The 24,215-nt window shown below is 41.5% G+C and overlaps 1 protein-coding gene across 1 annotated transcript in view; it reads left to right on the top strand.

The window, feature by feature from the left end:
• Window positions 1–5,746: 5,746 nt before the first annotated feature.
• The window catches only part of SMYD3 (SET and MYND domain containing 3), an 816,669-nt gene continuing 798,200 nt past the window's right edge, over window positions 5,747–24,215 (top strand). The window contains exon 1 of the mRNA XM_004375869.2: window positions 5,747–5,996. Within this exon, the coding sequence (XP_004375926.1) occupies window positions 5,833–5,996 (164 nt within the window). The 5' untranslated portion in view covers window positions 5,747–5,832. The remainder of the gene's footprint in view (window positions 5,997–24,215) is intronic.

The following is a 24,215-nucleotide window of genomic DNA, read 5'->3' as shown; positions in this document are numbered from 1 at the left end:
CCCAGCCAGTCACTCATCTGTCATATCTCTGCGTAGTGATTATGAGCAACAACAAAAAACCAGTTGCCATGGAGTCATTTCCAACTGATGGAGACCCCATGCGTGTCAGAGTAGAACTGTCCTCCACAGGGTTTTCAGTGGGTGATTTTTTGGAAACAGATCACCAGGACTTTCTTCTGAGGAGCCTCTGAGTGGACTTGAACCCCCAACCTTTCAGTTAGTAGTTAAGCACTTAACCATTTACTCCACCACTGTCATTTAAAAGCACAGGAAGATGGGAGTTCCCATCCCTGCACCTCTTCCCCGTGTCCGTAGATAGCTGCTGTTGGACCTTCCTAATGCCCCGTACCTGCTTCTGAGATCTGGAGTCTTAGGCTTCTGTGGCCAAATATGAGTCTAAGTAAAGACCTATTATTGCCACAGTCTTTTGGGTGCTAAGCTTTTCTGGCTACCCTAGATTGCCTCTGCTAGGATAAGCAGCTGGATCAGAGTTCCCAGCTTCTTTTGGCTCTGGTGAAAGGATCTCACCCTAGATTCTGGTATATCCTTGCTGTCCCGTGTCTTGTTGTACCCCTAACAATGACAATGAACAGGAAACCAATAAAATAAAATCCTTTGGGCAGTGTCTTAAGCTGGGTCACTTTTAACCAGTCACCTAAAAAGGTTAAGAAAGTAAGATTCTTCTCATATTTATTAAAAACAACTTTACACCAGGAGAAAATGGAGCAATACATTTATGAAACTCAAAGAAAGAAAATATGAGCCAAAGATTTTACATCCGACAAAACTGACTCTCAAATACAAGAGCACTGTTTCGGAAGTCTGCAAGACCACACTCAGGCTCGATGTTTCACTAGAAGGATTCATAGGACATAGCAAAGCTGTTACACTCGTAATTACAGTTTATTACAGTGAAAGGATACAGATTTAAATCAGCAAGGGGAAAAGGTGCACGGAGTGAAGTCCAGGAAAAAGCAGACGTAAGCTTCCAGGTGTCCTCTCCCAGTGGAGTTGCACAGACACACTTAATTCCCCAGGAATTATGTGTGACAACACAATCAGAGGGTTGTCAGCCAGGGAAGCTCACGTGAGCCTTGGTGTCCAGGTTTTTATTGGGATCAGTCATATCAGCATGCCCACAGTCCAATAACAGATGTTCACAATAAATCACATTGTTAGCATTAACTATCTAATCATACAGGTACCACATGGCCCAAAGACTCAGGCTTACAAAAAAACACTTACCAGGCAAAATATTCCAAGAACTCAGGGCTCATGTCTCAGGAGCCAGCCAAGGGCCAGTCCTGAAGACAGGCCTTTCTTGGGAGTGTGCAGGGTTTGAGCAACCGAGGAGTGCTGAGTTAATCCTTTCCTGCACAGGCACAAAATAATACCAACACGCAAGAACTGAGGGAATATTATTTCCATGAATCCTTCCTGAGGGATGTACTACAGACTGAGCTTCAGACAACAAAAATGACTAGAGAGAAAAACAACACAAGGACTGGTGGTGAGAACTGAACACATAATAACTTTCAGAGAGTTCAGACTAATAGAAGGTTAAAAGGGAAAGAGTATGTCATTTAACGGCTATATGCTCAGACAATGTGGATACAGTACAATTAGAACATACGTAAACATATTTTTTAAATAATATTTTATTGTGTTTTTGGTGAAAGTTTACACAGGAATTTAGCTTCCTGTTTGACAATTAATACACAAATAGTTCAGTGACATTGGTTACATTTTTCACAATGTGTCAACATTCTCATTAATTCCATTCTGGATGTTTTGTTTCTAGTACTCTGTTTGCCTATACCCTTGCCCTCTCATCTTTGCTTTAGAGTAATGGTTGATCATTTGGTCTCATAAAGATGATTTTTTAAAGGTGTGCAGTATTCATTGGTAATATTCTTTATTTTATGAACTAATCTGTTATTTAGCTAAAAGGTGCCCTCAGGGGGTAGTTTTGATTTAAAGTTTATGGAGTATCTCAGGGTGATAGTCTCAGGGAGTCCTCTAGTCTCAACTGGTCCAGTAATTCTGGACCCTTAAATAATTCAAGTTCTGTTCCACATTTTTCTCCCGTTCTATGTGGATCAATCTATAAATGGCCATGATCAGAATTGTTGTTAGTGGTAGCCAGGCACCATCTAGTTCTCCTGGTCTCATAATAGAGGAGGTTGTGGTTCATGTAGACTGTTAGTCCTGTAGACGAGTTTCTTCTTTCAGTCTTTGGTTTCCTTCTTTCTCTTTTGCTCCAGACGAGAAGAGACCAATAGTTGTATCTTAGATGGCCTTTTGCAAGCTCTTAAGACCCCAGATACTACTCACCAAAACAGGATGTAGAATATAAACTTTATGAACTCTATTATGCCAATTCACTGAGTTGTCCTGTGAGACTATGGTCCTAAGTCTTCAAACCCAAAAAACAAATCCCACGAGGTGTTTGGTTATGTCTAAGAAGTATCTGTAACTGTGCCCACTATAACCAAACCAAAAACCCGACAAGCACCCCATATATGCTTTATTATATAGATGAATATATATGTATGCATACACATGTATATACATATACATATAAAACCTGTGGCTGTTGAGTTGATTCTGACTCATAGTGACCCTATAGGACAGAGCAGAACTGCCCCATAGAGTTTCCAAGGAGCGCCTGGTGGATTCGAACTGCCGACCTTTTGGTTAGCAGCTGTAGCTCTTAACCACTATGCCACCAGGGTTTCTGCATATACATATAGATACATGTATATATGTACACACACATACATACCTATACACATATGTGCATACACACGTACATATATAACTACACAAATATTTTTTTTTGTTGCTGTTCTTACAAAATTATATATGTCCTAGAATTTACCAAAAATGTCCTTTTTGTGTATGTGTACTTCTTAGTGACACCATTTACCTTGGTCAAGCTGTGCACACTTCCCCCGACTTCAGTGTTACCTTTCCCACTAAACAAGTAAAGCAACAACAAAAAACTATTGCAAATTGGAAAACAGGCCCAGTGACCTGCTTCTGAAAGGTCACAGCCTTGAAAACCCTATGGAGCACAGCTAAACTCTGCACACATGGGGTTGCCGTGAGTTGGAGTCAACTTGACAGCAACTAACAACAATAATAAAGGATATTAAAAAGGATACCTTGCTAGAGGATGGCAGCTGGAACCTAGTTTAAATGGAGTGGTCAGGGAAGACCTCTTTGAGTAGGGTAATTTAAGCTAAGAACTAAGAAATGAGAAGGAGCCAACCACTTGATGGGATGTGTGTGGGTGCGCACACTCCCATGCAAAAGTGTTTTATGCCTGAGGCAGCCCTGAGGTGGGAAACACATGGTGCTCTGCAGAAAGTGAAAGAAGCCTAGCATAGTTGGGCATTATGAAAGGGTGGCAAGTGGCATGGGGTTATCAGTTAGGGTCTTGCAAGCAAAAAAACCCAGCTCTGGATGGTTTAAGCAGAGAAGGAGGTTACTAAACAGTTGGAGGGTTGCACACAGAATCTCCAGGAATGTTGGAGAACCATGTCTGAGTTCACGTGGTCTAAATAGGAGCTAACTTCAAACCTCAGAACTGGTCCAGTGAGGACACGCTGGCTGCTAGCCACCAGAACTGCCAAAGCTCCTTAAGGACCCCACAGCTCTGAATGGGTGGTTGGGCAGGGAAAGCTCAGGTCTTGTGTGCATACTCTAGCAGGAAGAGAGTCTGAGAAATGGTGGTATTGGTTCAGCTTTTTAAAACACAGACCAAAATAAAAGTGGCTTATACAAGATGTCTCTCTCATGTAAAAGTCCAAGCAGGGGCACAGTCCAGGGGTGAGGGCTCTTCCTTTCTCATTCTACCATTCTCTGAGATGCTGCTTTCTTCTTCAGGGTGGAAGATGGTTCACCCCCACCCCTACATTCAAACTCTAGCTAGTGGGAAATGAAAAAGGATACAGGAGAAAGTTAAATGGAAGGAATGGGAAATTCACCCAAGATTTGGGGCAGTTGGCTTGCTGGGTCTGATGAGAGGGAGGGAAAACCAGACACATATTAGGGGGGAAATTGGACACATCTGAGTGGCTCCAATCACATTCTAGAATGGGCAAGACTGGATTCTGCCATCTTAGTCCAGTGTAATGTTTTCCCTAAGAACTCTTCTTGCAGTCTTCAGTAATTGGGGATAGTCTATATCATAATTAGTTCCTGGTGGTCTGGCACTCCTTATCCCATGTTATTTAGTTCTGTAAACCATTTTTTTATTCCTTCTACATATTATGCTTAATGCTAAGCACTGGTATGAGATGCTTATACTGATAGCATTGGTAGAATACAATATGCAAGCATTATCCTATATTTACATACTTAATCATAATAATAATCTCTAACATTTCTATGGTGCTTTAAAAATTTTTCAAAGCATTTTCATAGGATTTATCTTGATTTCTCTGTAAAGTATCATCTTCATTGTAAGGATAATACAACAGGCTTGGAGAAGTTACTCAGGTCACATCACAGAACTGAGACTCAAATCCATGTCTTTAGAATCCTGGTGCAGTGCTATTTCCATTACACCACAGCCAATTCTGGACTACTGCAGGAGAGTCAAAAGTCTGCCTCTCCCAGGTTGTGGGAATTAAGCTATTCTCACAATGCCAAAGTATCACCTCACAGATTATATACTAACCGCAAAGAGAAAAGGTACCTTTCAATGAGGAGATCTATCAATCACCTCTTTGACCAACTGATTAAACTTAGTTTTACTAATAGTGAGACAACCTGACTTACACCTCCTGATGTGATGCCATATGAAGTGTACAGTAACACCAGTGTGTACAGTATATTCTTGCCAAAGAATGTTTAACTTCAATCAAATCAAGCCCTCGAGTAGCCTCTACACTTGCCTTGCAGTTTACAGGAAATACAGGGAAAGAAGGACAAGTTAAATGACATTAGAAAACAACCAGACATACAGAATGTGGGACTGTACATTATCAGGATCTTGCAAGCAAAAAAGCCAGCTCCGGCTGATTTAAGCAGAAAAGGAAGTTACTAAATAGTTGGAGGGTTGCACACACACTTGTCAGGAGTGTTGGAGAACCAGGTTTGAGGTTTTACAAGACTTCTAACTTGGACTCTTAAAAGAATCAACGTCATTAAAAAACGAATGCGGAAACTTTGATTGGATCCTGGTTTTTAAAAAGAACAACTCAGTTAGGAAAGGCATTTTTAAAGTGAATATGGAGTTTGCTTGATATTATAGAATTGTTAATTCTGTAAATGTGATAATGATAGTGTAGTTTTATAGGATATTGTTCTCAGAGGAACTGCATGCTAAAGTATTTAAATATGAAATGTTACCATGGAAAGTATTAATTATGAAATGTTATGATATCTGCAACTTACTTTCAAATGGTTCAACAACATACGTGTTTGTATACACACACACACACACCCCTACATACATATAGAGGGAAAGAAGAGCGAGCAGAAACGGCAAAATGCTTAGAACTGTTGGATCTAGGAGGAGGGTTCTTCCAACTTCTCCGTAAACATTAAAATTTTCATAATAAAAAGTTGGAAGAGAAAGAAACCCCACTACCCTTCCTAAGCAGAGCCGCCTTGGGCAAGAGGCTCGCGGGGCCAGGTGGGACCGCCTCTACACCCCTGCTCCGCGGGACTCTCAGCACGCGGTCTGGGCATGCTCAGAGGCCGGCAGCACCGCCCCCGCCCCTCGGGCGTACGTGTACGCGCAGGGCGCAGGCGCGCGGTCCCGGCGGCCCGTGAGACGCGGGACAAGGTGGACTTCTGAGGTGCGGGACCTGCTAGAGGATGGAGCCGCTGAAGGTGGAAAAGTTCAGCACCACGGACCGGGGAAACGGGCTGCGCGCCTTAACGGCGCTGCGCCCTGGAGAGCTGCTCTTCCGCTCGGATCCCTTGGCGTACACGGTGTGCAAAGGGAGTCGTGGCGTTGTCTGCGACCGCTGCCTGCTCGGGTACGTACGGGACGCCCTCGCCCACCTGGGTCCCGAGCTGCGCAGGTCCCGGGGAGTTGGGGGCGGCGGGCGGGCAGCACGTCCCCGGGACCCCGTCTGGGCGGGGCTGCACTGGGGCTGCGAGGTGCCCGGCCCCGCTCTCTCTGACGTGGTGCTCCTGGGGGCGCGTCGCAGCTGACAGCCCCGTCCGGCCGACCCCATGGATGCAGCAGCGGGGCTAAGGTCCCAGGAGCAGCTCCTATAGCTTGGCAGGGCGCAGCTGGGCGCGCGCACCCCCACTTTCCCCGGACTAGGGTAGGAATTGGGGGAGCCAGTGGCGCAGGCAGAGGAAGCGTTGGGCCGTGGGTAATTTTGATGAGAAACAGAAAGGCTGTGGTCTGTGCGAGAAGCTTCATTGGTACTGCTGTGGAAATCACAGGTGGAAGGATGAGGGTAGGTGAGAGCAGGAGTAAGTATAAATCAGCTCACACCTGAGGCTCCACGGGGCACGGACTCGGCTTGGAGGCGGTGGAAGAAACCTGGTGTTTACGGAGCACTTCCTATGGTCCAAGGAGCCCTGGTGTGGTTAAGCGCTCGACTGCTAACCGAAAGGTCGGCTGTTCGAACCTACCAGCCGCCGCGCGGGAGGAAGATGTGGCAGCTTCCATAAAGATTTATAGCCTTGGAAACCCTATGGTGCAGTTCTGCAACGGGTTTTTTGGTTTCCTATAGGGTCGCTATGAGTTGGAATCGACTCAACTGCAGTGGGTTTGGGTTTTTGTTGTTGTTGTTTATGGTCCGGACTGTTTGGCCTGAGGATAGGAAGATGAACAGGACAAGGGCAGATCAAATGAGAGAGATAATGAAGTGTAACAGAGTGTATCAGAAGGGCTGAAATAGAGGTGCAAAAAATGTGTGTGGGTGCATAAATTACTGGGATATGATGGTGTGCTTTGGCACTTAATGGCTGTGCAGGCAAGGCTAACCCTTAACCACCTATCTAGATGCAAGACTTCATGCAAAAGTGTTTTGTAAACCTCGAAGCACTGTGCCAGTGTAAAGTGCTTTGCGAAAGAAATTTATGTAAATGTGTCACATTGTGTTCAGTCACCAAATATTGTTGAGTTCCTATTGTGTGCCAGAGAGAAGAGCTCTGTTTTGAGTTTGAGATGAGTGGGATCATTTTGACTGCTCTTCCATACCCATTCCACTACCCATCATAATTTTGCCCTACTGTGGTGGTTTGCATGTTGCTATGATGCTGGAAGCTATGCCACCGTTATTTCAAATACCAGCCCAGTCACCCACGGTGGACAACTTTTAGTGGAGCTTCCAGACTTACGACAGACTAGGGAGAAAGGCCTGGCAGTCTACTTCTGAAAATGAGCAAATGAAAATCCTGTAGATAACAAGAGAATACTACCGGGTATAGTGCTGGAAAATGAGCCCTATAGGTTGGAAACCCGTTGCCGTTGAGTTGATTCCGACTCTTAGAGACCCCATAGGAGACAGTAGAACTGCCCCATAGGGTTTCCAAAGAGTGCTTGATAGATTCAAACTGTAGACCTTTTGGTTAGCAGCCGAACTCTTAACCACTATGCCACCAGGGTTTACCCCTAGGTTGGAAGGCACTTAAAAAAAAAAAAAATACACCGGGGCCACAGCAGTGGACCCAAACATACCAACTATCGTGAAGATGGCACAGGACCGGGTAACGTTTCATTCTGTTGTACGTGTGGTCGCCATGGGCAGAGCTGACTGAACTGCAACTGACAACAACAACAACCATCCCTGTTAGTCTGGGATTAGGGTGGGTGGAGGGGGGAAGTAAATTCAAAGCTCAACTCTGTAGCTTTACCATTAATCTGACTACATCCATATTTGGTTCGTAGTTGAGGAATTAATTTGATTTGGTTCATCATTGGGGAGTTAATTTGATTTAACGTTTTAAACTTACTAGATAATGGTAGCTGTTGCTTCTTGAAGTAATGATAGCATTTAAAAATATCTGTTGAGGTTAGAGAACCTTATTCTTTTTGGAAACTGTGATTGAAAACAATTCATTCCTTTCAAGACTTGCCTTTTTCCTGATGCCCCCAGCATTTAGAATCATAGACGTTTGATTCTCACTCATGCAAATTACAGAAAGCTGGGCTCCTGTTAAATGCTTTGGGGTGTATCCAGAGTTTGGATGTAGTCCAAAGTAGAAAACTGTTTCTTAAATCCTATAATATTAATTGATGATGAAAATATGGGTCATTTTGCAGATAAAATCATACTACCAAATTGTTTAGTACTCGGAACAGAAAAGTTTTGGAATGAATAAATGATGCTGAATTCTGTAACTGAATTAATTAGAGCTGAATTTGAGTGACGTGACCCATCGAATTGTCCAGTTTCCAAGATAAACTTCACAAACCCAGCCCACTGTGGCTGGAATGCCTCTTCATTTACCATACTGTTTCATTTCTGCTGTCTATCACCCTTTTTTCTTATTTGTAAGAATTGTAGCGATTTAAGCAAAAAAAGGGAATTTCATGAAAGAGTATTGGAGAGTTCTCTCGACATTGCTGTAGAGTTTGGAGAAACTAGGCTCTGAAATGGGCAGGAACCAAGGGAAGCTCCACAGTCAGAACTGCACTGTAGAACTTGTTGATGTCTGGGGGAGTGGGGAGTGCACCCCTTCTGCTGCCTGGTAATACTGGGATTCTGCAGTGTGTACCACCAGCACTCTGGACTCTGACGGTGCCATGGCTGTTACTGCTGCTACTTGGGAAACTGTTGTTGCTGTTGCCACAACTATCAGGAAGTTTGCTCTCAACCATGCTTCTTTATGGTGTTAGCTTCTGATTCGGTGTCCTTAGTGGGTGTCTTGGATTGGCTGAGCTTCTGTCATTGCCTACAGCATTGCTGCAAGGGAAATTGAGAAGGGGAGTGTCTTAGTCATCTAGTGCTGCTATAACAGAAATACCCGAAGTGGATGGCTTTAACAAATAGAAATTTGTTCTTTCACAGTTGGAGAGGCTAGAAGTCAAAATTCAGGGTGCCAGCTCTAGAAGAAGGCTTTTTCTCTGTCGGTTCTGGGGGAAGATCCTTGTCATCAATATTCCCTGGTGAAGGAGCTTCTCAGCACAGGGACCCGGGGTCTAAAGGACATGCTGTTCTCCTGGCTCTTGTTTCTTGGTAGTATGAGGTCCCCCTGTCTCTCTGCTCACTTCTCTCTTTTATATCTCAAAGAGATTGGCTTAAGATACAACCTAATGTTGTAGATTGAGTCTTGCCTCATTAACATCACTGCCGCTAATCCCGTGTCATTAACATCGTAGAGATAGGATTTACAACACACAGGAAAATCACATTAGATGAGCAAATAGTGGACAGTCACACAATACTGGGAATCATGGCCTAGCCAAGTTGACAGATATTTTTGGGGGACACAGTTCAATCCATGACAGTGAGTTGTTGGTCTTTTAAACTTTTAAGATAGGAAGCAGGCTCTGCTTCCCACCAGTATTCATACAGCGGGGAAATCACCAAACATAAACATAGGAAGGCACCCTGGTGGTGCAGTGGTTAAGAGCTTGGCTACTAACCAAGAGGTCGGCAGTTTGAATCCACCAGCTGCTCCTTGGAAACCCTGTGAGGCTATTCTACTCTGTCCTGTATGGTTGCTATGAGTTGGAATCGCTCGATGACAACGGATTTGGTTTGGTTTATTGTATTAGTACTTTACACAAAAAGTACATTTGTACTTAATGTGGATTATCATGATATAGGCCACTAGTACAGTGGTAGTAAGTGATCTGTTGAACACTTCTGCTTCTGTGGTTGTAGTGTTTCTGAAGTGCCTATTTGGAAATCATGGCAGCCTGAAAATAATGTTCAGGAAATCAAAGATTGGGCCATTGTTTCATGCAGTTCTTTACCACTATTGTAGACCTATCATTGGAGGATACAATTTCTGAGTTCCTTATTATCTTGTAAGTTAAATTTGTCTCTCTCTATCCAATATCAATTGCGAGGTCCTTGAGAATAGATATTGCATCTTTCGGTTTTGTAACCCCAGTGCCTAGTACATAGTAAGACCTTTGTTTGTAGTAATGTCCCACAGAATTTCCATCCTAGCTGTCCCTGCCCTATTGCTGCCTTCTATTTGAATTAAGTAATGGAATGAAAACATTCGTTTGTAATAATTATATAGCACTTCCCCTGGTGGGGGGCGGGTCAAAGTAGAACAGATATTTATTATAATTACTTTATTAATCTCCAAATATTTATTGCCATGAAGTTCTACCTGATTTCTTTTGCTCTTGGGCTATTTTTTATTATTGTACTCTATTATTATTATTATTTTTTATTGTACTTCAGATGAAGGTTTATAGAACAAACTAGCTTCTCACTTAACAATTAGTGCACCTATTGCTTTGTTACATTGGTTACCAACCCCATGACATGTGAACACTCTCCCCGTCTCGACCTTAGATTTCCTGTCTCCTTTTGCCTTCTTGTCCTTTCCCTTGAGCTGATGTGCCCCTTTAGTCTCGTTTTGTTTTATGGGCCTATCTGATCTTTGGCTGAAGGGTGAACCTCAGGAGTGACTTCATTACTGAGCTAAAAGGGTGTCCAGGGGCCATACTCTCGGGGTTTCTCCAGTCTCTGTCAGACCAGTAAATGTGAATTTTTTTTTTTTTTTTTTTTTTGTGGGTTAGAATTTTGTTCTACATTTTTCTCCAGCTCTGTCTGGGACCGTTTATTGTGATCCCTGTCAGAGCAGTTGGTGGTGGTAGCTGAGCACCATCCAGTTGTGCTGGACTCAGTCTGGTGAGGCTGTCGTACTTGTGGTTCGTCAGTTATTTGGACTAATCTTTCGCTTGTGTCTTTGGTTTTCTTCATTCTCCCTTGCTCCTGATGGGGTGAGACCAGTGGAGTATCTTAGATGGTCACTCAGAAGCTTTTAAGACCTCAGATGCTACTCACCAAAGTAGAATGTAGAATATTTTCTTTGTAAACTGTGTTACGCTAATTAAGCTAAGTGTTCCCTGATGGTCTTGGGCTATTTTAATTAGTACTTCAGTTGTCCATTTTTATTTACAATGGAGAAACTTAAACTCACTTCATAGCTTCTCTTGCTTTTTTCCTCTTATTAAGGAATTAGTTTGTTTTTTCATGAATGGAAAAGGAAGTGATGTAAATTGCAGAAAGATTAAATGAAAATGAAATTGTGACCTGAAGTCATTTATATTATACTTCTTGCTCTTGAGTCCATGGGTGGTATAAACGTGCTTGGCTGCTAACTGAAATGTTGGAAGTTCGAGTCCAACCAGAGGAGCCTTGGAAGAAAAGCCTGGGAATCTACTTCTGAAAAATCAACCGTTGAAACCGCTATGGAACACAGTTCCGCTCTGACACACATGGGGTCACCATGAGTCGGAATCACTGAATGGCAACTGTTTTTGTTTTTTTCTTTCCTTGCTGTTGCATGCATTTTTAGTTTGATGGAGCTAGGAAATATTGATTGACAAAGGGGTTGCTTATCTTTTATTTTGTTTGTTTTGGTAGATGGAGCATATAAAATTCTGTTGTAATTATTTGTTTGTAGGTCTCCTCACTCCCTAAGGCAATGACTTAAGTCTAAGATATTTATGTCTCTGGGCCTAGTATACAGGAGATGCTTACTGTTGAAGTTGTGAAGGGATAATATTTTGGGAAATTTTAAGTCACTGTGTGTTTATCTTTGATTTACCAAAGTTCCAAACAGGGGGTTGAACCAGAACAAACCAGTTGGAACCCCTGCTGAGAATTTGCATTTCTACCCCAGGTGTACTGAAGTAGTATCTACCTTTTAACAAGATCCCCAGGTGATTCTTTTTTTCCAATTTTTATTGTGTTTTAGGTGAAAGTTTACAGCATAAATTAGTTTCTCATTTAAAAATTTATACACAAATTGTTTTGTGACATTGGTTGCAGTCCTTGCAAGGTGTCAGCACTCTCCCCCTTTCCCTTTCCACCCTGGGTTCTCCATGTCCATTCCTCCAGGTTTCCTGTCCCTTCCTGCCTTCTTGTCTTTGTTTATGAGCAGGTGTTGCCCATTTGGTCTCGTATACTTGATTGAACTAAGAAGCACGTTCCTCATGTGTGTTATTGTTTGTTTCATAGGACTGTGTAATCTTTTGCTGAAAGATAGACTTTGAGAGTGGCTTCAGTTTTGGGTTAGAGGGTGTCTGGGGACCATAGTTTCATGGGTTCCTCCAGTCTGTCAGACCAGTAAGTCTGTTCTTTTTTTGGTGAATTTGAATTTTTTTCTACATTTTTCTTCCGCTTTTCCTGGAACCTTCTGTTGTGATCCTGGTCAGAGTGGTCGATGTTAGTAGCTGGGCATCATCTAGTTCTTCAGGGCTCAGGCTGGTGAAGGCTATGATTCATTTGATCCATTAGTCCTTTGGACTAATATTTTCTTTGTGTCTTTGGTTTTCTTCATGCTTCTTTGCTCCTAACATGATGGGACCAGTAGACATTTTTTAGATAGCCACTTGCAGCTTTTAGGACCCCAGTTGCTACTCACCAAAGTAGGATGTAGAACATTTTCTTTATGAACTATGTTATGCAAATTGACCTAGATGTCCCCTGAGACCATGATCCCCAGCCCTCAGGCCCAGTAACTTGGTCCCTCAAGGTGTTTGGGTGTATCCCAGGTAATTCTTACGTATAATAAATTTTGAGAGCCACTGCTCTACTGGTGGTTCTCAGAATTGGTCCCTAACCAGCATCATTTGTATCACCTGGGAACTTGTTCAAAATGCAAATTCTCAGCAGGTCTTTGAACGGGAAAAAACCAATTTGAAGCCCTGGTTCTCAGTTGCCTTTAGCTTCCATATCAAGAGTTACACTTGGCGAACTCTAATGATAGTTTCTTCTGTAGGGTAAAGAGAATATCTCTTCTATTGTTAAAGGTGAACTTGAAGCTTAGTGCCTCCCAGGAGGGAGGAAAATGAATTGGAGGTGGAAAGTCAGTCCCTTTCAATCCTGGTGGGTTGTGGAAAGAAGAGAGACAGAGGTAGGAAGAATAGCTTATGAGAAATGTATGTTCTGGCCTTCTGTGGCCAGAGTTCTGGGATTAGAGTGAGGAGTGTTAGATGGGTTGAGGGGAAAGTGAAAAATAGAGGGCCTTTGACTCCTTATTGGGAATCTTGAGGGGAGACAGCTATGCAGGTTGGTGCTATGCCAACATTGGGGGCTATAGCACAGCAGTGGTAGAAGGAAGTGAAGGAAGTGGCTAGATAGATGAGCTTATGGTACCAGGGGATTCTGAAATGCTCTCATACTACTGTGAGGGGTATGGATGAGGTGAGAGGTCTGGTGGAACAGTAGGCATCATGACAAAGGACTGTGTGACTGTAGGCTAAAGGTCAGGATGATGGCCACCAGGGATGGGAGCCACTATGATATCCCAAAAGGTGAGATGGCCCAGTTCAGCCATTGGACCTGATCACCTTTCTGTAGCAGAGACCATTGAGGATCCACAGGGATACCACAGTTCCAGGGTCTTCTTGCCGTCATTACTTCCAGGATATCTCATAAGCCTCACTTGGAGAAAAATTTACCTGAAAGCTACTATTTAAATCAGCCTTGGTAAGGAGTTAAATGTCTGAATATTAACTGGACGAGATTGAGATATTATTTGGCAAGTTTTAAGTTTTCTACCTATTCACTAGAATGAGTGTTCATGCGGAAGATTAGGTTAATTATGGAAAAAAACAGCCCTATATTCAAGAGACAGATCAATTACAGAAAATAAAGCAACTACATTTGAGTGTCAGTGTAAGTAAATGTGACCAGGCAATAAAAGAGCACTTCATTGGTGAGATGAGTCCAGCTTGGCCAAGGACTGAACCTGGGGAGAAGCAGGAGAATACCTTTGTATATTGGTAAGAAGAGATGCCAGAGAAGGTAACCGCAGCGGTGATTGAGAGGTTTGAGGGCAACTAGGGAAGTGGTTGCTAAGTGACTTGTCTTAGGAGAAGGTTTGAAATATTTTTCTAGTAGAGAGGAGCAAATTGCCTAGTGAAATATAGTAGTATTGCTAGAAGTGCTGAGGTCCATTGAAACTTATATTCATTTATTTAAAGTGAGAACAGTCAGCAGAAAGTGCATTTTTCTCTACTAGTGGGCAGCTACTTGGCTGTGAGAGTTGGGTTTGCCTAGGATTTCCAGGTTAGTATGATGGAAGGAGAGAGGGGAAGAGAAGTTGAGGTAAGGGAGGATTTAATCATCGATCATGATTTCTTTTTCTTTTAATTGTGCTTTAAGTGAAAGTTTACAGTTCAAGTTAGTCTCTCATACAAATATTTATATACACGTTGCTCTGTCTATACTATGACAGCACACTCCTCCTTTGCACCCTGGATTTCCGGCGTCCATTTAACCAGCTCCTGACCCTCTCTGCCTTCTCATCTGGCCTCCGGACAGGAGCTGCCCATTTAGTCTCATGTATCTACTTGAGCTAAGAAGCACATTCTTCACAGTATCATTTTATGTCCCACAGTCCAGTCTAATTTTTGTCTGACGAGTTGGCATCGGGAACGGTTTTAGTTTTGGGCTAACAGAGAGTCTGGGGGCCATGTCTTCCAGGGTCCCTCCAGTCTCAGTCAAACCATTAAGTCTGGTCTTTTTACTAGAATTTGAGTTCTGCACCCCACTTTTATCCTGCTCTGTCCGGGTGGTTATTGGTGGTAGCTGGGTACCATCTAGTTCTTCTGGTCTCAGGCTGTGGAGTCTCTGGTTTATGTGGCCCTTTCTGTCTCTTGGGCTAATATTTTCCTTGTGTCTTTGGTTAAAACAGATACATTTTAAAAATACTTCTTTAAAATAATAAATTTATTACAATTTTACATAGGTTTTTTCAAGACTTAAACTATATTTTCTAAAACAGAAGAAAATTTAGTGAGAAAAGCTGCATTTTTTTACATTTTTGCCTATCTCTTTTATGTCTGACTTAATAAATCTTTGGATTCTCATAACTGCTTTTGCATTCAGTGTGTTGCAAAATCATGTGTCCTGTAGCTGCTAGAAAACTCTGTTGTATGTTCATGAGAGAATGGAAATGAAAAAGGCAAAAATAAATGTATAGTGTTGTTAAGAAAATAGTTTTGACTTTGTGGACCTCAGGAATCCTAAGGGCGTCAGGAATCCCCACAGGTCCCTGGAAAATACTTTAAGAACCACTGTTCTGGAGCAGTAGACTTAAGTTTTTTTCATTTTGAGAGGTTAGGGGTTTGTTCTCTGGTATATATTGTTAATCAGTGAACAATATTTGGTTCAGGTTTTCCTATAAGCTGCCAGTATACGTGGGCCAGGAACCAAGGCATGGAGTTAGTGCCTCTCAGTTATGATGTCCCACTCAGTTTTTGCATTTCATCCTCCAACTCTGGGCTGGTTCTGTTTTTTCAGTAGTTAAAGGAGTGATGTTCCACCTAATTGGATATGGCCAAATAAGGGATGGTGATTGACAGTAATTATCAAGGAGACCTAAGAGACCCACTTTCCATTTGCTTGTGACTGCAATAGGTGATGATTGAATAATATTATTAAATAGCTAGTATTTATAAGGAAACCCTGGTGGTATTTATTAGGAAACCAGGTGCTCCTTGGAAACCCTATGGGACAGTTCTACTCTGTCCTGTAGGGTCGCTATGAGTCTGAATCGACCTGACGGCAGCGGGTTTGGTTTTTTCTACTTTTTTAAAACTATTTATTATCACTTACCGAGCAATGCCAGGCATGATTATAAGTGCTTACTTCACTTAATTCTCACGACTCTAAGGGCATGTCCGTTATGTTCCTTATAAACACATGTATGGATTGCAGAGCATTCATATACCTGTTGTAGGAGTGCAGATTGGTACTGTTCCTTTGGAGGGCAATTTGGTAGCACCTGTCAGAATTGAAGACTGTTAGTTTGAACTCTAAGGAGCCCTGATGGCGCAGTGGTTAAAGCACTCAGCTCCTAACTGAAAGGTCGGCAGTTCAAACCCACCAGCGGTTCCACGGGAGAAAGATGTGGCAGTCTGCTTCTGTAGAGATTACAGCCTTGGAAATCCTATGGGGCAGTTCTACTCTGTCCTATTATAGGGTTGCTGTGAGTTAGAATTGACTCGATGGTAATAGGTTTAGTTTTGGTTTGGGACTGACAAATACAAATACCGTTGATATTTAGCATAGCATTTTGGTAACTAAAAAAAAAGAGAGATAATTTTAATGTCCATTAATGGGGACTGGTTAAAAGTCGTCTTAGGGAATACTGTCTAGCTGTTAAAATTGAGATGGATCTGTTTGTACAGATGTGGATGGATGCCCATGACACATTGCTGGGTAAATAAATTCGGTTGTAGAACAATGTATGACCTATTTAAAATGTTTTTGTATGTGGATATGTACTTGTGTATATAGAAAAGATCTGGAAGAACACTCCAGAATTCTAATAGATTACTTTTGGAGAGTGGGTTTTGGAGGGGGAAAGATATCCTTTTGTACTTTATATATTTTTTCCCTAAACAAGCATGTATCATTTTTTGTAATTAGACACTTAAATAAACTTTGAGAAAGTGTTTCTTAGACTTTGTATCGTTTGGGATGGTATGTAAGATTGCATGTTGGTTAGTACCAAAATGTCTTTTAAATGTTTTGTCAGTTCACATCCACTTTTTTTGGAATTGCCAGCTGATTAGACCAGGAGTGAACCCCTTGATGCGGGGTGAGCCAGTTCCCTGGCTAGCCTTTGGCTTCAGAACTGGAACTGAGGGAACTAGAATTCCTGTTGATGAGGAAGCTAGAACTCCTGTTGATGATGGTCTTCATAACTGTCCTGGATCTGCCCTTGCTCAAGCCTGGTTATTCAGCTTTTTCTTGATATTCTTGAGACTCCAGTATCGTTTAATGACCTTGATTATTTTCTCACTTTGGGCACACAAGACAGCTAATCTCCTAGCCTCTTAGTAGTTGACCTGGGGCCCTGTGACTGAGTTTTGGCCAGCGGAGGGTGGGTTGGAAGTTAATAAGCTAATTCTCGGCCTGCCATCAAATATTCTATGCCATCTTCCCTGCTCTCTCTCACCTTGCTTTGATGACTGTGGAGGCCATGAGTTAAGATGTAGAAACATAAGAAGCATGAGTCACAGTGTGGAGGAGAGCTGCTCTGGAGCATCAGATTTAGTGGGAGCAAAAAGTAAACCTCTATTGAGTTTAGTCACTTAGAGCAGAGCTTCCCCAACTTTAATGTGCGTATGAATCACCCGAGGATCTTGTTAAAGTTTAAAGCAAAGATTCTGATTCAGTAAGATTTGGGTGGGTGGGTGGGGTCTCAGATTTTGCATTTCTAACAGTCTTCTCAGGTGGTGCAAATGTTGCTGGTTCACCGATCACACATGAGTAGCAGTAACTTAAAAGGGTTAAATGAATGACATGTAGCCCACTGTAAGTACTCGATAAGCACTTACCAAATGGATATTATAGCATTCCTGAAATTGCACTGTATATGGTGAAAAGGAATTAGAGACTATTGACATGTAATCAGACATTTGAATGATCCCTAGGTCAGCATCTTTAATATGAAGCAGTACCGTAGATGTGGTGAGGGCTTTCTATTCTTTTATGTATGAAGGACTATATTTAGTTTTAGTAGTAAGTGTTCAGAAAATTGTATGAAATTAGAATTTGGAGTTATTTTTAAGATTAATTTGCACATTTACCTTTAGAGTTAGCATCATCTTGGTGTTTGAAATACTTATATGCTCTTCTGTCTACCTTCAAGGAAAGATAATGTAAACTCGTACTACTATAATTTTTAAAACATTTAAAACTTTTTATTTGGAAATAATTTCACACTTATAGAAAAGTTACAAAAATAAGAATAGTATTAAAAAACTCTGTGCCGTTTACTCAAATTTGATTATGAACATTTACCTCATTTGCTTTATCACATATACATATTCTCCTTTGGACCCCCATCTCTGTCTACACACACGCACGCACACACACAGACAAGCATGCACGCACGCATGCATGCCTCATTTTTTTCCTGAACCGTTTGCTAATAAGTCACATACATCCTGGCCCTTTACCCCTAAATATTTTAGTGTGTGTATCCAAAGAATAGGGAAATTCTCTTCCATCACCACAGTGTGGTTATCGACTTCAGTAAATTACAACATTGACAACAGTTTACCATCTGTATTCCAATTTTGTCAGTTGACCCAGTGTTGTTCTTCATACTGTTTTTTCCCCCTCTAGTACAGGAACTAGTCTGGGGTCAGGTATTGCATTTACTTGCCTATCTTTTTGGCCTGCTTTAATCTGGAACATTTCCACAACTTTTCTCTGTCATATGTAACATTGACTTTTTTTTTTTTAAATTGTACTTTAGGTGAAGGTTTACAGAACAAATAGTTTCTTATTAAACGGTAGTACACATTGTTTCATGACATTGGTTAACAACCCTATGACATGTCAATGCTCTCCCTTCTTGACCTTTTTTTTTGGTGAAAATATACACAGCCAAAGATACACCATTTCAAAAATTTCTACATGCACAATTCAGTGACATTGATTACGTTCTTCCAGTTGTGTTGATACTCTCACTTTCGATGAAGGTTTACAGAACAAAATAGTTTCTCATTAAACAGTACACATGTTGCCCTATGACAATGGTTAACAACCCCACTACATGTCAACACTGTCCTTACTCAACCTTGGGTTCCCTATCACCAGCTTTCCTGTCCCCTCCTGCTTACTAGTCCTTGTCCCTGGACTGCTGTGCCTCATTAGTCTCGTTTTTTTTTTTTTTTTAAATATTTTATTGTACTTCAGGTGAAGGCTTACAGAACAGATAGTTTCTCATGTAGCAGTAACACACATGCTGTTTTATGACATTGGTTAACAACCCCACAACATTTTAACCCTCTAAATTCTCAACTTTTTTTTTTTCTTTTGTGAAAATACACATAGCCAAAGATACGCCATTTCAAAAATTTTTTTTTTACATACACATTTAAGTGACATTGACTACGCTCTTCTAATTGTGCTGTTATTCTCACTTAAGATGAAGGCTTACAGGACAAAATAGTCTCCCATTTAACAGTTACTACAAATGTTGCCCTATGATCGTTTTGTTTTATGGGGCTGTCCAATCCCTGGCTGAACGGTGAACCTCAGAAGTGATTTCACCACTGAGCTAAAAGGGTGTCCAGAGGCCATACTCTCGGGGTTTCTCCAGTCTGTCAGGCCAGTAAGTCTGGTCTTTTTTTGTGAGTTAGAATTTTGTTCTACATCCTTCTCCAGCTCTGTCCAGAACCCACTGTTGTGATCCCAGTCAGAGCAGTCAGTGGTGGTAGCTGGGCACCATCTAGCTGTACTGGACTCAGTCTGGTGGAGGCCTTGGTAGCTGTGGTCCATTAGTCCTTTGGACTAATCTTTTCCTTGTATCCTGTCCTCTTCATTCTCCCTTGCTTTGGAAGGGGTGAGACCAGTGGAGTATCTTAGATGGCTGCTCACAGACATGGACATTTTTAAAGAGTATAAATCCCCTCCATTTTTTTTTTTTTTTTAAATAAGAACATTCGTCATTTTGGGTTTATCTAATGTTTCTTCATGATTAGAGTCAAGTCATGCATTCTCAGCTGGAATGCTACATAGGTGATGTTGTACCCTTCTCAGGGTATCACCTTTAGAGGTTCAGGATGTCTAGCTGCTCTTTGTTGATGCTGTTAATTTTGATCAACTAGTCAAGCTGTTGTCTGATTTCTCCACTGTGTTCTTTTCCCCCCTTGAAATTAGTAATCTGTGGGAGACACTTTAAGACTGTGCAAATATAGTGTTCCTCATCAAAAATTTCCCCTAGATTTAACACCCATGGATGATTCTTTCCTAATAGTATCCTGGCATGATGATTGCAGAATACTGATTTTCATCAGTATTCTAGAAGCAAGAGCCCTCCCTTCTCCTCTGTTTACTTATTTATTTTTTAATTTTCTCTGTGGGCCATGAATTTCTAACTTTTTAAATGCTTTATAATTAATTGTGTTACCTTATTATTTTGGTGCTCAAATTGTCCCAGATTTTGCCTGGAGGAGACTCTTCAAGCTGGCTCTCATGTCGTTGTAATATGCCCGTATCTTTTTTTTTTCTTTTAAACATCCTTACTTTCTGGCTCATCCTGGTTGCCTGCCCCAACGCTGGAATCAGTATTTCTCTGAGGATTCTTGGCTTGTGGTGAGGAATGGTATTAGAGATGAAGATCTGAGCACTGGATATGCTACTGGGATGTCTTTGTTTCTTGATCCTTTCAGCAGCCTGAGCTGAAAGTAAGTGTGAAGATATGTACACAGCATAGACATATGCATACATACAGTGCATCCACATCTACGTCTCCGTATTTTAGATATCATAATTTCACACCAATACCTCCAATTTCAGTTTGTTTCCTCAGGGTTCTTTCTTATAGTCTGCCGTTCCATATTTGTATGTTCCTTCTTCCTCAGTGAGACCCTCAGTGACATCAGTCCATTTTCTCATTATTTCAACTCTACATGTGGTCTCTACCACCTGTCAGTTTGTCATACTGTTTAATTTTGGTCAGTATATAATTTTGTGATGGCTTGCTGTGATGCTGGAAGCTATGCCACCAGTGTTTCACATACTAGCAGGATCACCCCTGGTGGACAGGTTTTGGTGGAGCTTCAAGACGAAGGCAGAATAGGAAGAAAGGCCTGGTGATCTACTTTTGAAAACTGGCCAATGAAAACCTTATAGATCACAAAGGAACATCGTCACTCACTTGCTTTGGACACGTCATCAGGAAGGATTAATTGCTGAAGGAAGACATCATGTTTGGTGAAGTGAGGGCAAGGGGGACCCTTGGCAAGGTGGATCGGTGCAGTAACCATGGTGATAGACTCGAGCATGCCAGTGATCTTGAAGATGACGCAGGACTGGGCAACGTTTTATTCTGTTGTACATAAGGTTGCCATGAGTTGGAGTTGACTTGAAGGCGGCTACTTATCTATCTCTATATGTGGTCTAAATTTTTTTCAGAACTGCTTTGCCCACATCACTACGAAAAAATAAGCCTACTAAAAACAGTTCAGCATTTGTTTGCAATTCCCCTCTCCCCTCCACTCCACCCGAGACTGAGGGTATATAGTCAAATACTGTGCTCATAAATTACTTGTAGTCTTTCTTTTTTTCTCTTCTGTGTGTTTATGGTATTTATTTGGAATACAATTGAGTTCATTTGTTTCACTCTGATTTCAGTTTTAGGTTACTTCCCATCCCATCGTTTTTATTTAATTTTAATTTTTGAATACATAGAACATTGAAATGCTTCCAAAATTCCAAACTGTACAAAAAGATGTACTGATAGAAGCATTGTTGTTAGCTGGCATTACAACTGTGAGTTGGCCCCCGACTCATGGTGACCCTGTGCACAACGGAATTTCCTTCCTTATGCATCCTGTTCCCCACTGCCCACCCTTTGTAGGTAAGCAGGTTCATTGTTTTCTGGTTTATCTAGTATGTCTTTTCTTTTTTTTTGTAAAGATAAGTAAATATTTTTCACTCTTATACAAAAGGTGGCGTATTGTATATGCTCTTGCATTTTGCTTTGTTCCCTTAATCGTTGTTGTGTGCCATTGAGTTGATTCTGACTTATAGTGACCCTGTAGGACAGAGTAGGACTGCCCATAGGTTTTCCTAGGCTGTAATCTTTACGGGAGCAGACTGCCAGGTCTTTTCTTCTGTGGAGTGGCTGGTGGATTCTAACTACCAACCTTTCTGTTGGCAGCCTAGCACTTAACCATTGCACCACCAGGGCTCCTTTGCTTAACAATATCTCCTGGAAATCCCTCCATATCAGTCCATAGCAACCTTATTCTTTTTATAAAATGGAGGCTTGGTGGTGCAGTGGTTAAGAGCCCTGCAGCTAACCAAAAGATTGGTAGTTCGAATCCACCAGCCACTCCTTGGAAGCCCTGTTGGGCAGTTCTGCTTTGTCCTATAGAGTCTGTATGAGTTGGAATCAAGTTGATGGCAATGGGTTTTTTGGTATAGTACTCTTGTATGTACCATGGTTTCTGACTTTCTATGCTTGGACATTTAGCTAATTTTTAGTATTTTGATATTACAAATAATGCTGTAATGAATAACCTTTCATGTATGTATTTTTGTGTTGTTGCAGGTGTATCTTCAGAGTAAATTCTTAGAATTAGGATTGCTGGGTCAAAGTGTAAATACATTTGTGGGTGTTGTACCATCTTGCACTCCAGCTAGCAATGTATAGGAGTGCCTGTCTCTCTCAGCTTTGCAGACTGAGTGCATTGTCAAGCTTTCGAATTTTTGCCAATCTGATGGGTAAGAAATGGGATCTCAGTGTAGTTTTAATTTGCATTTAAATTGCATTATGAGTGAAGTTGAACATCTTTCCACTTGTTTAAAGGCCATTTTTATATCTTTTTGTGAATTGTCTATATACATGTCTTTTGCCCATTTTTCTGTATGATTTCTGGTCTTCTCAAATTTTAAATGTTTTTGTATAATAGCAATATTAGCCCTGTATCTGTGATAAATGTTGCAGATATTTTCTCCCAGGTTATCATTTGTCTCGACTACTTATGATAGAGGAAGTCACCCATATTTTCTTCTAGGACTTGTATACTTTAAATCTTTCCATTTGTTTCTCTCATTCATTTAGAGTTTATTCTTGTGTATGGTGTAAGGAATGGATCTAATTTTATCTTTTTCGAAATGGCTACCCAGTTGTCATCATCATTTATTAAAAAGATTTTTGTTCCAGTGAGTTGCTGCAGTGGTCATATGCTAGATCATACACTGTTGTTGTTAGCTGCTGTCGAGTTGATTCTGACTCATGATGACCCCATGTGTTTCACAGCAGAACTGCTTCATAGGTTTTTTTTGGCTGTAATCTTAATGGAAGCAGCTCTCTAGGCTTTTCTTTCACAGTACTGCTGAGTGGTTTCAAACCACCAAACTTCAGGTTAGCAGTTGAGTGCAAACCGTTTGTACCTAGGGCCTGGTCATGCACTGTTTTTGTTGTATGTGGTCGAGTTGATTCTGACCCATAGCGAACCTATAGGACAGAGTAGAACTGCTCCACAGGGTTTCCAAGACTGTAATCTGTATGGAAGCAGACTGCCACATCTTTCTCCCATGGGACCACTGGTGGGTTTGGACCACCGACCTTTCGGTTAGCAGCCAAGTATTTAACCACTGTGCCACCAGGGCTCCTTGATCATCACACTCCAAAATCCACTGCCGTCGAGTCGACTCCAACTCATAGCAGCCCTATAGGACAGAGTAGAGCTGCCCCATAGGGTTACCAAGGCTGGACGTCTTTACGGAAGCAGACTACCACATCTTTCTCCCGCAGAGTGGCTGTTTGGTTTGAATCACCACCCTTTTGGTTAGCAGCTGAATGCTTTAACCACTGTGCCACCAGGACTTCTGGATCATCACACTAAAAAACCAAAAACCAAACTCAATGCCATTGAGTGAATTCTGACTCATAGCAGCCCCACAGGGTTTCCAAGGCTGTAAATCTTTACAGAAGCAGACTGCCACATCTTTCTCCTGCGGAGCCACTGGTGGTTTCAAACTGCTGACCTTTTTGTTAGTAGTCAAGCGCTTTGTCCACTGTGCCACCAGGGCGCCCTGATCATCACACTGGTTGGTCTGTTTCTGGACGTTGTACTCTTCCTCTGGTCAGTCTGTCTGTCCATGCACCAGTACCATACTGCTTTAATTACAAATAATTTGTAGTATGTTTCAGTATCTGATAGGGATGTTAGTTCTTCCTTTGCAGTGTTTTTCTATCCATTCTTGTGTGTTTGTTTTTCCAAATGAACTTTAGGGTCAACTTGTCTATCTCCTACCTACTTTTTTTCTTGTCTGAAAAAGAAAAACTCGGAATTTTTATTGTGATTGCATTACGCTTATAAATCAACTTAGGGAGAACTGACATCTTGATGATGTTGAGCTGTCTGAACCAAGAACAAGGGATGCCTTTTTGTTTGTTCAAAGCTGTATGTCTTTAGCGAATATTTTATACTCATCTTTATATAGACTTTGAACATTTCTTAAGTTTATTCCCAAGTATTTTGCCTTTTTTTTTTGGTCATTGTAAATGGAGCATTCTTACTCATCATATCTTCTAATGGGTTATTTGTGTATAAGAAT

Source organism: Trichechus manatus, unplaced genomic scaffold (assembly GCF_000243295.1).
Source record: "Trichechus manatus latirostris isolate Lorelei unplaced genomic scaffold, TriManLat1.0 scaffold00039, whole genome shotgun sequence".
NCBI classification, from domain to species: Eukaryota; Metazoa; Chordata; class Mammalia; order Sirenia; family Trichechidae; genus Trichechus; species Trichechus manatus.
Note: the sequence above shows the minus strand (reverse complement) of the source record. Positions and strands in the feature narration are given on the sequence as shown.